Source organism: Henckelia pumila, chromosome 1, assembly GCF_033568475.1.
Source record: "Henckelia pumila isolate YLH828 chromosome 1, ASM3356847v2, whole genome shotgun sequence".
Classification (NCBI taxonomy): Eukaryota; Viridiplantae; Streptophyta; class Magnoliopsida; order Lamiales; family Gesneriaceae; genus Henckelia; species Henckelia pumila.
Genome location: NC_133120.1, coordinates 166811991 through 166826266, shown reverse-complemented (window position 1 = coordinate 166826266; position 14276 = coordinate 166811991). Strand labels below are relative to the sequence as shown.

Genomic DNA, 14276 nt, shown 5'->3' with positions numbered 1-14276 from the left:
AGATCATCAAGAGATGATTAATATAAGATAAATATTCTTTTGTTTTTTTTTTTGAAAAAAAAAATATTTTGAAGTGAACCGAGAGACTCGAGTTTAAAGCTAATAAATTCTTACAATGACCGATAAATATTCATTTATAGGTTTGTTACAATAATCTCGTAGAAGAAAATCGGAAATATTTTGTATAGTTTGAGTTTTACATACGGATGATTTGCAGGACCAAAGAACACATCTATACCTATTTATTAAGTAAGAAGGCCTTAGATAAATTAACATGATTTATTGGCATGACATCCTAATTTTTAAATTTCAAATTATTTGAAAAAAAAGTGTGAGAAATAACTAATATAATCCATTATCTTTTAACTACTCCTTATGGTTAATATTTTAACCCAAAAATCATTCATTTTTTGTTACCATAAATTTATTATATTTTTTTCGAAACTAATTTTAATACGGAGCTTTGGTTTAATTTTGCCTCTTTATTTTTGTAATTTCTTGAGATGTTTTGGTCTAGTCCACCTCTCTTGCTTTTCTTTTATTCTAATAAACAGGTAGGGGTCCGCCAAACCTCCCGTCACAACAGGCGGTTTTTGAAAAAAAAAAAAAAGAATTATTTGCACATATAAATCAAGAACATAGTTAAATCCAATATCCGAGACGTTATTAATATAGAATTTGCAACTTTTTAAAAAAATATTACGGTTTTTTTAAAAAAAATCCATAATAAATTTTTAGATGTTGGTTGCAAACACTACCTAAGCATCATAATGCCAAATATATTTTATTTCCATGGCTAAAAATATCACACTTATTATTCTAAATGGCTATGTTCCCTTGTGCATTTAAAATTCCAACCGAATGTGAAACAATTCCATATATTCTAACACTCCCAAGCATGGTGGATAACACTTAACAGCGTGGGGATTACATATGTTTAGAAATTTAACCTATCTACTGCGTTTACTTAGTGTGATGTGATTACATATGGATAAATCATACTAAAACTATTAAAATGACTTTAAAAGATGTAAAATAATAATGGATAAACAGTAACATGTTTACTTTGAGTTATTAATTTTGAGATTGAAACAATGATTGAGGGACGAATTACATTTTTACCCTCCATCTATGATAATTAATCTTAAGTTTACTTTTGTATTCATAAAATTTGGATTGGATTATTATTGAATATTTTAAATTATTATTGATTCACATGTGAAACATTTTCATTTAACAAAATTATTGAGTATAAAAATATGTATTTTTCATAGTTACATAAAATTGATAAATTGAAGGAAAAAAAAAATCTTCCTCTCATGAACGAGGAAAGTAAGATGATATATGATACATCAAATACAATTCAAAGCATTTATCACATGCATCATAATACGATAAACTATGATATGCAAGAAACAAAACTAACTTTCTAGCCATAAATACAGTGATGTTGTAATTAATTTTAAAACTTAAACAATTAAAACTTTTATAAGCATGAATATCCTCTAGATAAAAATAAACATAATATGTTATTGATATCCATAAACAAAATCCAAAGATAGAGTTATAAAAAACATGAAAATAACAAATCAAGGGAGGGTAGATTAGGTTTTATGTGGATTTTTTTTTCACAAATATAAATCAGGATGAGTTATACCTTGAGAAATGAAGGATGAGATATCATGTGAAATGAGGGTTGAATGACGGGCTTTCAGATTTGTGGAGAATTAACTTTTTATAAGTAAACAAGAGATAAGGTTGGATTAATAAACTCATCATAGGTTTATCAAGCCAAGTAAACGCATAATAGTATAAGAAAAACTTGGAATAATAGCATTGATAATATTTGTTTTCGCGAATACTGAATCAGTTGAATGTGTGAAATTTAAAGTCAAGATCCCAATTCCGAGCCCCACCTAAACATTTTCTGCTTGAGCCAATCTTCTTTGTGTATGATTTGCAGCCCAGGAGTAAAAAATTAAAAAAAAAAAGTTATTTGGGGGAAAATAAGATCAACATTGAATTTACAGACAAAGGGAAGGTAAAATTCATTGTGAACCACTCCCACCAAAGAACATCTTTTTTAAAAAAAATGTAGATGGCCGTTTTAAATGATTGTACTTGAAGACTACTCAAGCAGTCAAATTTTGCTTGTACTTTCACCACTAAATTTAATCGCAACAATATTCTACATTGTAATTAATTAATTATTTATTATAAGCGATTTTATGGGCAACTCCATCTTCCATAGTACTAGTGTACTAATGGAAATTTAAAGGGTAGTTGGAATATATTATCACCTTTAAATGAAACAATTAACTCTTTACTCGAAGTAATACTCCACGAACATGGACTAACTATATATTATATTTACTTTATGAGTTTCTAACATACGACTCCAAGAATTAAATTACAGATTTATTAAAATAACCACTGCACTTAATTTGTTTCCTATGTGTATATACTTCATGGTAAAATTAATATCGTTAAGTGCCCATAACTAATGAATAGAATTTAATTTATTTTTTGATACAATATTTTTATATCTGTGAGACGGATTGACCGAATATATAATGAAGAGTGATATTTTTGACATAAAAAATAATTAATTTTCAGTTGGATTGACTCGGATATTCATCTCACAATATTGATTTGTGAGATCGTCTCGTAAGCTTTAATAAAATAAAATGTCAATTGGAACCCTAAAGTTATGGTTAGATGGGATCGAGGTTTTGAATTTAAGAATGTATTTTAAGGAAGGATTTGAAATAACTTTATTAAAATATCTATTATAAATTGAAAATATATCATAATCGGTAATGTGAGAATATTAAATATAATATTTGGTATAGCAAAAAATTAATGTTGTCCGATTGGAGAAAATTTGGATAATCCACGGAGATTTGGGTGGCCAGATTAGTACTCGAACAATTTCGGAGAACGAACTTTGTAGGTTGTTACCTGCATCACGAAGCAAAGTGAGTGACGCCGGGGGTTATCCGGCGAAGACACTCTGACGGTCAAGTCGTATTTGCCCAATAAAAGTAATAGAAAACTAGAACATGTGACTATAGAGAACGTACTTTAAAAATGAGAAGACTTGATCTATTTATAGACAGTCGAAGAGTTTTATAAACTTGAGCCTCTTATTAGCTTTTAAGAATTTACGAGTCTTGATAAAATGTCCATATAAATAACTAAATAATATGGAACCCAAATGAATTTAATCACCAGGGTTGGACCCGTGAGAAAGTCAAATTGGATCACAACCCGTCAATCTCACATATCAATATGATCAATGTATCATTATATATACACACGCACACCTCGACACACACAATAAACGTCCGTTCTAGCTTCAAAGTATCCCATGCTATGCTAATTTTTTTGTTAAATGCATTTCATTTTTTAAGCTTTACACTATAAATTGCTAATAATAAAATTCAGGCTCTAAGAGTCAATTTGGATACATAAGTATTTTACTTTATTTATTTTTTAAAAGTTGGCTTTTAAAAGTATTTTTTTAAGTAAAAGTTGTTATAATTTTATGTTTTGATAAATAGATTGAAAACACTTTTTTAAAGTTGAGTTATAAAAAAATATTTGAAAAGATATAAATATGAGCTTCTAAAAACGCTTGTTTTAGATTAATTAAGTACTTTTAAAATTAATGCAAATCTATCAAAACACATTCGAAGCAATAAAATCATTTTTTTTAATAAAAAACATGTTTTCCCTCTTTTTTAGTTTCTTAATCCAAATGCACTTCGTAAAAAACTCACGCACACACACAAATATTAATATTAAACCAATTGTTAATTTGTTACTTTTTCTTTTGAACTAGAACACATTTTCATTAACATATATAAATCAAACAATAATACTTCACAAAATCAAGGAGGAAGAAGGCACAACCTACCACTCTTGATCACACATAAAATCAGTTATACTAGCTAAAATACGGGCCACATGATTCATTGAGTTGAGAAGAAAAATAAAAGTATAATTAACTAAATCCGATGATAAGAGTTTACAATCATCAATAAATAAACCAAGGATAGATAGATCTGATCAGGAGCGGACCTAAAAAAAAGAGGCTCTTGACAAAGCTTAAAATATGAGTCCTTTCGTATTAACTTGAAAACTCAAATATATATATTTAAAAAAATCCAAATAATATAATCAAAATAAACCAAAATACATAAATCAAGAAAATACACAAATGAAAGAAGGTTTACATAATTCTTCAAAATAATTTAATCAACAATAAATATTATTTAAAATGGGCTCTTCTTGAATTTTTTGAAGCAAAATCATTAATTATGTCGTCATATGATATATCTTTCAATATGTTTTTTTCGATGCATAGGATCGCCAAACCATTCAGTCTCTCTTGAGTCATTGTGGTTCTCAAATAAGATTTTAATAATTTTAACTTGGAAAAACTTCTCTCACTGATGCTACATTCACAGGAATAGTTAATAAAATTTGATAGGCAACCACGATCATAGGAAAATACCATTTTAATGCAAACTCTAAAATTTTAATTGATGTTCAAGATTTATTTGTGTCATATGCTTCCAGAGGTAGCATCTCTTGCAACATTTGTAGTTCTAAAAACAGATCATGAGCATCGATATCACGTAACCGCGAGCACAAAACCAAAAACTGACAAAAGGGACAAAGTGTTATTGAAACTCTCAAAATTAAAAACTCAAACCCTTCTTTTGTGTAGATGGATTTTGTGTGAGAGCATTATATATAATATTTATATATAAATATATATAATAATTTTTTTAAAAAAAAAATTTGGGGCCCCATATAAGGGTGGATATTCAAAAGGCCCCAAACTATAAACTACCGGCTTAAAAAAAAAAAACTATAAACTACCGAATATAATTATCAAATACTCAAAATAAGGATATTCAAAAGGCCCCAAACTATAAATTTGGATATTTTATTTTAAATTTAATATATTTCAAAATATCATCATGTCTTATCAAAATACTTAACGCATCGATAGAAACAAATCTTATAATTTGTTTCAAAGTTCAAATGTTTTAAATTTGAAAATTAAAATAGAGATATCTATTATTCGCAACGCATGGATAGGAACAAATGTATTTTATTTTCAAATTTAAAAATATAATTCTTACTCTTAATTTTTGAAATATATTAAAACACTATTTTAATTTTCTATGACGTCAAATCTGGTTTTACTCATGATAAAAATACTATTTTGTTGGAGATCAAACTCTAGAGTTTTGGTGATAACAAAGTCAAAACAAAACCAAGTAAATAAACTAATCGGACTCGTCAAAGATTAAAGCTTAAAGATTTCAATATAAGAAGGTTACCAGATCAAAGTTCCGTAATGAAATCTAGATACGGATCAAACTCCACAAGACATATATCTTATTGCACCAGATCGATTGAAACAAGGTCCGATAGTCATCAACCAGATCGAAGCCTCACTCTGAAGTATCCGTTGCTAAGATCGTTGGAGAAAACGACAAAATCATTTAATAAGATTTTGAACGTTGATCGGCCTACGTTTTAAAGTCAAGATTTGTGAGCTATTTATTGAGATATGCTGGCGGCCCAATATTAGAAATTGTTGGCGGCTCACTGACTACTTTTGAAGACTATAAATATTCTAGAATTTCGAAGATTCAAGATACGAGACCAAGAGTGAAAAATTACAAGCAATCAAAATCAAATTCAAAAAGCCTTCACTCAACACACTAACTCAGATACCCACTTTATCAGATCAAAGTCTCGATACTCTTAGTTAGAACACACTACAGATCGATCAAGCTCAAAAAAACTCTTCAAATCGATCCAGATCAAAGCTACAGATCCTCAGATCAAACTACCGAAGCATACTTTGTTGCTTCACTTTGTAAACTCTAAGTAGAAAAGTTGTTCTGCTTCGAGTAAGAGTATTGCTAGGAGTTTGTTTCAAATGATTGATTGGATTGGATTTGTACAAAAAGATTGTATAAGTCAAAGTCTTCTAGTGGAATCCTTCTGGAAACAGATGAAGGGGTGACGTAGGAGAATTCATCTCCGAACATCCAAAAACAACTCTATCTCTTTACTGCACTTATTTCATTTCATCTGCATTAGTATTATTAATCATTCAATCTGTGAGGAAGATTACTTCCGCCTGACTTGCTCAGATCTTTCAAGCAGATCAAAAGTTTTAAGCAACAAAACTTCCGTCTGATTCTTACAAATCAGATTGAAGAACCCGCAAATTTTTAATTGTGTATTCACCCCCCTCCCCCCTCTACACATATTTCGATCCTAACATATTTTATTTCAAATTTAATATAATTTTGAAATTTAAAATTTGAAACTACCGAATTTAAATTTATTTCAAATTTAATATAATTTCCAAACTACAAATTTAATATGGATATATTCAAAAGGCCCCAAACAATAAACTTCCGAATATAATTCTCAAATTCTCAAAATATGGATATTCAAAAGGGCTCAAACTATAAATTTGACAATTTTATTTCAAAATATAATCCTGGCCTATTAAATTGTAGAAATTGCAACTTATCGAATAAAGACTACGGATAAATGATTGCGGTAATTTTTTCGAACTAAGTAAGACGATTCCTGTTAAAAAATAATAATAGACATACAAATCCGTAAACCAAGAACTCAATTCCATTCTGAATCGAAAATGAAACATATAGACATGAGTATAGATTCATAAACTAAGTAGAAAATTCGAGGAGGAGAAAAAATTGAAATATTTAAAATTGCAAACTTAAACCAAAACAACTATAGAGATTGAGAGAAGAAAATTACCTTCAATTTTTGCCGACAAAAAATTTTATTCAGTTTTTGCCGAACAAAATAAAATGATTCCTGTCGAGATAAAATAATTAACATACAAATTCATAAAACCATAACTCAATTCCATTCTGAATCGAAAATAAAACATATAGAAATTGGTACAGATTCATAAATTAAGCAGAAAATTTGAGCAGGAGAAAAAATTGAATTATTAAAAAATTGCCAATCCAAACCAAAACAACTATTGAGGTTGAGAGAAGAAAATTACTTGTTTCAGTACTTTTGGAAAAGAAGCCGTCGGTTGAACTCAAGGATTGCAAGCAAAAACGTGGAAGAGAATGTGAAGAAGTTTATTAGAGTGAAAATGAGAGAAAGTGGAGACATTTGTTAGAAACGTGGAGAGTGAGAAGAGGGTGGATAGAAAAAATAAAAATAAAATCTTGGAGAAAAAAATATAAAATGTAGATGAATCGTGAGTAGAGGGGTAAAAATGGCCAAAAAAAATGGTGTTCTCACATGGGTGATTTCTATAGGGGTTTCAACTTTAATAATATAGTAAAGATACTAGCGACAATGCACGTGCAATGTGTGTGCCTGAAATATTTTATTTTTTTATTGAATTTTTATGCAATTTTTTATATAAAAAATTAAATCGAAACCTAATAAAAATTTTAATATTTACATCATAAGATAAGATTTTCATTTTATAATTTGAAAACCCACTAATAAATTTAATGATTAACCAATCAAAATATTGATGCTAGGTGTGTAAAAATGTTGAGATTGTGACAAAAAAAATATGTGGATTAAAATGATTGGATGAGATTTTTGTTTTTAAAAAATGTGGATAATGGGTAGTGAAAAATTAGAAGTGTATTATTGGAATGTAAAAGGCTTCACCAAATGACGTTTTCTATTATATCCTCTCCCTTTATATATACTAGCAACTGTGGCACACGTGATGCGTGTACACAAAATATAAAAGATGGACGATTTTTTTAATAAAAAATATGATTATATAATGTTGAATTATTTATAATTGTGACGGAACAAATTCAAACATTTTTTCACTAAAGAAAAAAATAAATTTTAAATAAATAAATTAAAAAGTAAATTAAATTTAAATTTAAAAAAAAAACAAAAGCAACAACAAATTAAGGGTATATTTGAAATATTAAAAAAAGCTTCACCAAAGGTATATATTATTAGGCTCTCTCTCTTTATTAATAGCATAGATACTAGTGACAATGCACACGCAATGCGTGTGCCTGAAATATTTTAATTTTTAATTTTTTTTAAAGAAATTTTTATGCAATTTTTTATATCAAAAAAAATTAAATCGGAACCTAATAAAATTTTAATATTTACATCATAAGATAATATTTTCATTTTATAATTTGAAAACCCACTAATAGATTTAATGACTAACCAATCAAAATATAGATGTTAGGTGTATAAAAATATTGAGATTGTGAGAAAAAAAGAATATGTGGATTAACATGATTGGATGATATTTTTGTTTTAAAAAAAATGTGGATAATAGGTAGTGGAAAGTTAGAAGGATATTATTGGAATGTAAAAAGGCTTAACCAAATGACGGTTTTTATTATGGCCTCTCCCTTTATATATAGTAATAGATTATGTATATATGTTTGAAGAGAGGTTTAGTGCGTTGGTATTAAACTCGTCTATTTTTTTGTTTTTTGATAACTATTTATTTAAGAAAATCACATTTGTAAAATCAATATTACCTTTGGTGACTATTTATTTATCAAAATGCCACTTGCATTTTTTTATTTATTTATTTTCATTTCAACATTTTTATTTTTTTGTTTTTTTTCTTTAGAAAAAAAAAACTTAAAAGCACACAACGCGTGCATCTGTATATTAGTCTATATATATTACATGTATACTATTTATTAAAGTTAAACATCTTTTATGGATTATGCTACATCTACAATGTGATACATATTGGGTTAAACATGATTGCATTTGAAATTAAAGAATTATCTTAAATATATTTTTTAAATAATTTTGTCCAATAAAAAGAAAAGATACTTCTGAAATTTCTAATTTTCTCTTTTTATTAACTAACTTTTGCATGGTGGTGAAACTATTTTATATTTTTCAAAACACATATGATCATCCAACTATATATAAAACATTTTTCTTCACATTTTATTTTCTTCTACCATTTCAAGTTAAAAAGTTAATAAATCTTATTTTAAATTGAAATAAATACACACGTGTATTTATTTCTCTAATTTATTTTTCATAGAACACTTGCGAGTTACGTTATATATTAAAAGAGTGATTGTTTATCAATCGAATTTGGAGTTGAGTTCAACCTAACTTATGAGTATTAACCTATTTGCCAATCTAATGAAACGGGATCTGGAGGTAATATATCCGAAAGTGGACTTTCATATGAATCATGTATTTAATTGTCAGTTCACAGAGGCTGAGGTCAAACATGCTCTCTTTGATATGCATCCAAACAAAGTACCGGGGCCGAATGATATGTCCACTTTAATCTATCAAAAATACTGGGGCCTAATGGTATGTCCACTTTATTCTATCAAAAATACTGGAGTGTGGTATGGAAGAATGTCACAATAGTAGCACTGCAAGTTCTCAATGAGGGTGCCTCACTTGACCCCTGGAATGAGACACTCATCACTCTGAAAAACAAAGATCCGATGTTAGTAAAAGATTTCAAACCAATCAGTTTATGCAATGTGTGTTACAAAATTGTATCCCAGGCCCTGACTAATAGGTTTAGACCTATATGATCCCAGCTTATTGAAGATAATCATAGTGCTTTTATACCAGGAAAATTAATAACGGACAACATCATTGTCGATTTTGATTTTTTGCATTGGATGGGCAGCAGAAAATCTGGAAAGAGTGGCTTTGCTGCATTAAAATTGGATATAAGCAAAGCTTATGACCGGGTAGAGTGGACCTTTATCGAAGCACTCATGCAGAGGCTCAGCCATAATGAGGGCTGGATCAGGAAAATAATGAATTATGTCAGATCTCTTTCCTATTTTTTTTGGGTGAACGAGGAAGTGATGGGTCCGGACTCCGGTCAAACCAAGCAGGGGGCTGAGACAAGGAGACCCACTGTCTCCGTATCTATTCGTGCTCTGTGCCCAAGGCCTTTCAACCCTATTCAATAATTATGAGGCAAGGGGTCTGTTTAAGGGGGTGAAGATAACTTATACATGCCCGTCGATATCCCATCTCTTCTTTGCCGATGATAGTCTGATCTTTTTTTTTTTTTTTTGCAAATATGGAGGAAGGAACACATGTAAATGAATGTATAAGCTTGTATGAAAAGACGTCGGGGTAGCTCATAAATTATGATAAATCTGCTCTTTCTTTCAGTCCTTATACCAACCCGACACTTATGGATACATTGAAAATGATTCTGACTATCCATGTGGTGCAATGACATGATTTATATCTGGGTTTGCCTACGGTGTCCATGCAAAGTAAATTTAAATACATCACAGAGAGGGTAATTACGTGTATCCAAGGATAGAGCAACAAAGGTTTACCTCAGGGGGTAAGGAAGTATTAATAAAGTCGGTATTGCGAGCTATACCTACCTATGCGATGTCTTGCTTCAAAGTGCCGACTATGGTATGCGAGGATATTGAAGAGAATGTGCAAATTTTTGGTGAGGCATTGAGTATGAGAGGTGGAAAATGCATTGGAGGTCATGGAATTTTCTCTTTCAACCCAAGAGAAGGGGCGGGTTAGGCTGCCGGAAACTGCAGGAATTTAACCGGGCACTCCTGGCCAAGAAATTATAGACTTGTCCGGGACCCTAATTCTATGGCTGACAGGTACTTTAAACACAACTTGATCTTAGATGTAGTGACTCGTCTCGAAATCAATAAATAACTAAATCTCAAACATAGTGACCTGTCCCGAAATCACTAAATAACCAAATCTCAAACATGCAATTAAAACTTAAATAACAAAATCAGAGAAAAACTGCGGAAACTTAAATCAAATATCAACCCGACAGAATATTACTGGTAAATAGCTGAAACTCTTAATACAATAATACAACCCAATCGAAAATCCAATACAAAAGAGTCAAGCCTAGCTAATACCGCTGGAACCGACTGAGTTCTCAACTCTCTGATTGCCAACTACTCACTAGTCCTCAAATCTGGAAACCTGCAATTGTCCTGTCGAATGAGGTGTCCAATAAAACATACGGACGTGTGCAATAAATGCTCATCACGAAGGTATGAATATACACATGCTATGAATGCAAATGCATATGAATGGGTACCGGGAACCTATCATAGATAAACACTGCTCAGTCAAAGGTGACATGGTATGTAGCACGCTGGGCCGTCGCATCAGGAGGTGGCTCTCATACCATAAAACCATGGACTATCCGGATCCAAAAGCATGACATCCATCCACAAAATATCATGGGGCTGAGCGATCCCTCTACTGGTACTATCAATGAAATACAGGCTCAACGTGTCAATGCATGCAGCAAAATATCCGTGACATAATAATTGCACATATAATAATGCCACATAAAACATCAATCATAGAAAATGCATACTCAACCAGGGTATCTCTGATAGTACTTTCGTAACTCAAATCATGCAACTCAAGCAACCTAGCCAACCGGATACTCAAGTCCAAGCTTATAAGAATATAATTATTATATCAGTTATGGCTTACTAAAAGCTTTAACTAGACTAATAGATACTCGCAGAAGCTAATCAGAGTCTAGTAATACACATGCAACCATCATTAGTCCTTTGATGGTGATGGCCTCAACAACTAGGCACAACTTTGCTACAATCCCGATAGCACCTTGCTATTGTCCGGCCTCCGAAACGACGCCTAAAATGGCTAAAAGCCCATTAGAAACACCTAGGGACGAGAGAGAGAGAGAGAGAGAGAGAGAGAGAGAGAGAGAGAGAGAGAAATGATCAAGAAAATGAGGTCTCAGCACCTCTATATATAGACCACGTTCGAAACTTCCGAACTTATGATCGGAACTTTCGAACGCACTTCGAAGCTTTCGATCGTGCTTCCAAACTCTCTCCACCAAACACTTGTATTTTGATTGGACAACACAACTGTCGACAATGTTTGGAACTTTCGAACTAAGGGATCGGAACCACTGATCTCCACCCTGTCCAATCACAACTCAGAAAGCCCATAACTGTCTGTCGGAGAATGTTTGGATCTTTCGAACTCAGGATCGGAGCTTCCGAACTCCAACTCTTTCTTCCAAAGGGATCGGAACTTCCGATCTTTTCCTTGCACAAGTTCGGACTTTTTCGAACTGTTCAAACTTGGAGTCTTTCGGATCAATTTCGAATGTCCTGAATCTAATTCTTCACTCTTTTAATCTATTAGATTAAATAATCTCATTATCATTTTTTAACCATTTTAAACATGCTTAGTCTTTATAATTACTAGAATGAAAATCAGGTTACTACATTGGATGCAGGGCTGGAAAGTAACCCATCTTATATTTGGAGATCTCTTATCTGGAGCAAAGAGCTTCTTGGAAGTGGTCTAGCTTGGAGAGTTGGTGATGGACGGTCTATAAATATATTTGAGGACAGCTAGATTTCTGGTATGCAGTCTAGTATTGGTCCCCCATTGGTGCCCTTGGATCGAGGCAAAACAGTGAGTGCTCTGATTACATATGGGATGTAGGATACTGATTTGATACGAGACATGTATAATCCTTATATTGCGGGAGAAATTCTTAAAACACCACTGCCTAGCTTGGAACAGAAAGATTCAATGTTCTGGAGGTTTGATTCCAAGGGACAATATACGGTAAGGGATGTGTGCAGATTCCAACAAGGATTGTTTACATGACCAGAAAATCAGTTGATCCTGTCTGACAAAAAGTGGTGGATTTTTCTCTGGAGTCTATCTGTACCACCTAAAGTTAGATTATTCTGGTGGAGTGTATCAAATGATTGCATTGCCACTAACCAAAATTTACAATATCACCACGTACCATTCGGCGAGGCCTGTGATTTATGTAGAGCCCCATTTGATTCTACCTGCCATTCCTTGTTCTACTACACAGTTGTCAAGAACCTGTGGAAGAAGACCCTTTTTACGTACTTACTTAGAAGGGCTAAAGGGATTGGAACGAGAGAACTTGGTTGGTGAATGAAAGGCCAACTCTCAAAAGCGAACTTTGAATATTTTGTTGTCTTCACATGGGTTGTCTGAAAAATGAAACAAACTTATCGACATGGAGACAGGAGATGACCGATACCCGATAATATTGAGTGGAGCTCGGTATTTCTATCTGAATTTCACAAGGCTAAAGAGAGGGGTGTGTTGGCTGTGGATGGGGCGACATAAAGAAGGGAGACAACATGGACAATGCCGAAATTGGGAACATTGAATTTGAATGTAGATGCCTCGATTAATGAAGAGTTGAATCAATACATTATTGTTGGTGTGGTCAGAGATGATCAGAGCAGGCTGCTGCTAACTTTTGGAAAGCAAATCACCAAACCTTTATCGGTGGTCCACGGAGAACTTCTGGCAATTAAGGAGGGGGTCAATCTGCTATATGAGAAGAAATTTAATGATGTGCAAGTGGAATCCGACTCTTTATTGGCCATGCAAACAGTCACAACCAAAATGGTTAACCTTGGATATGTGGGACTTTGTGCGACGGAAACTAGGCTGCGAATACAACAGCCAAAGATCACAAAAGTCATTCATGTCCGTCGCTCGGTAAATAGAGTAGCCCATTGTATTGCTCATTTTGCTTGTTTTATCCCTTCACCCTTTATTTGAGTGAATGATGATTTTCCTTCTTGGTTGTTAAAACTTGTAATGGACGATGTCATTAATAATATCACGAGTTTTTCCCTTAAAAAAAAAAATTCACATCTAAATTTGTAACCTATAATTATCATGCATGATTTACTTTTAAAATTTTTAAAATTACTAATTTCCTTAATCTTTGTCTAAATTTTTTAACATTTAGGTAGTGTGTGTAATCTCTAAAAATAAGTGATTATGAAGATTCTCTTAACAAATTAAACCTCTAAAAATAAGTGATAATCTCTTATTTTTAGAGGTTGCAAACACTACCTTAATCATCAAATAACCGCTAACTTGAAAAGGATATTATAAAAAGGAGTAAAAATGTTTTAGTAGACACACTATTGATAAATTGAAAATTTTAATGTACATGAATTATGGTAAATGAATTAATTGATATATGATCTAAGTAAAAAGATAATTTTACCCTAAACTCTAACTCTAAGTTTCTTTTAAATCCTATTCATTATTAAATTCAAAATTAGGTACACCATTTTGATTCAAGTTCTATAAATGATCTAAGAATGAATATAATGATTACATATTTTTGTTTCATCCAACGTTTGATGCAAGTTTTGTAAATAATTTTTTTTGTCATCCAAAGTTTG

The 14276-nt window shown here is 31.5% G+C and overlaps 1 protein-coding gene and 1 long non-coding RNA gene across 2 annotated transcripts; one reads left to right on the top strand and one right to left on the bottom strand.

The window, feature by feature from the left end:
- Window positions 1–2819: 2819 nt before the first annotated feature.
- LOC140889192 (uncharacterized) lies at window positions 2820–7222 on the bottom strand. Its single transcript, XR_012152130.1, has 3 exons — window positions 7082–7222; window positions 6826–6885; window positions 2820–6630 (listed from the first exon to the last, which is right to left on the bottom strand). It is a non-coding gene; the product is annotated as an uncharacterized lncRNA (long non-coding RNA).
- Window positions 7223–13215: 5993 nt separating this feature from the next.
- On the top strand, window positions 13216–13638 carry LOC140874407 (uncharacterized). The gene has a single exon (XM_073277694.1). It carries the CDS (start codon window positions 13216–13218, stop codon window positions 13636–13638), a length of 423 nt encoding a protein of 140 aa, XP_073133795.1.
- Window positions 13639–14276: the final 638 nt, after the last annotated feature.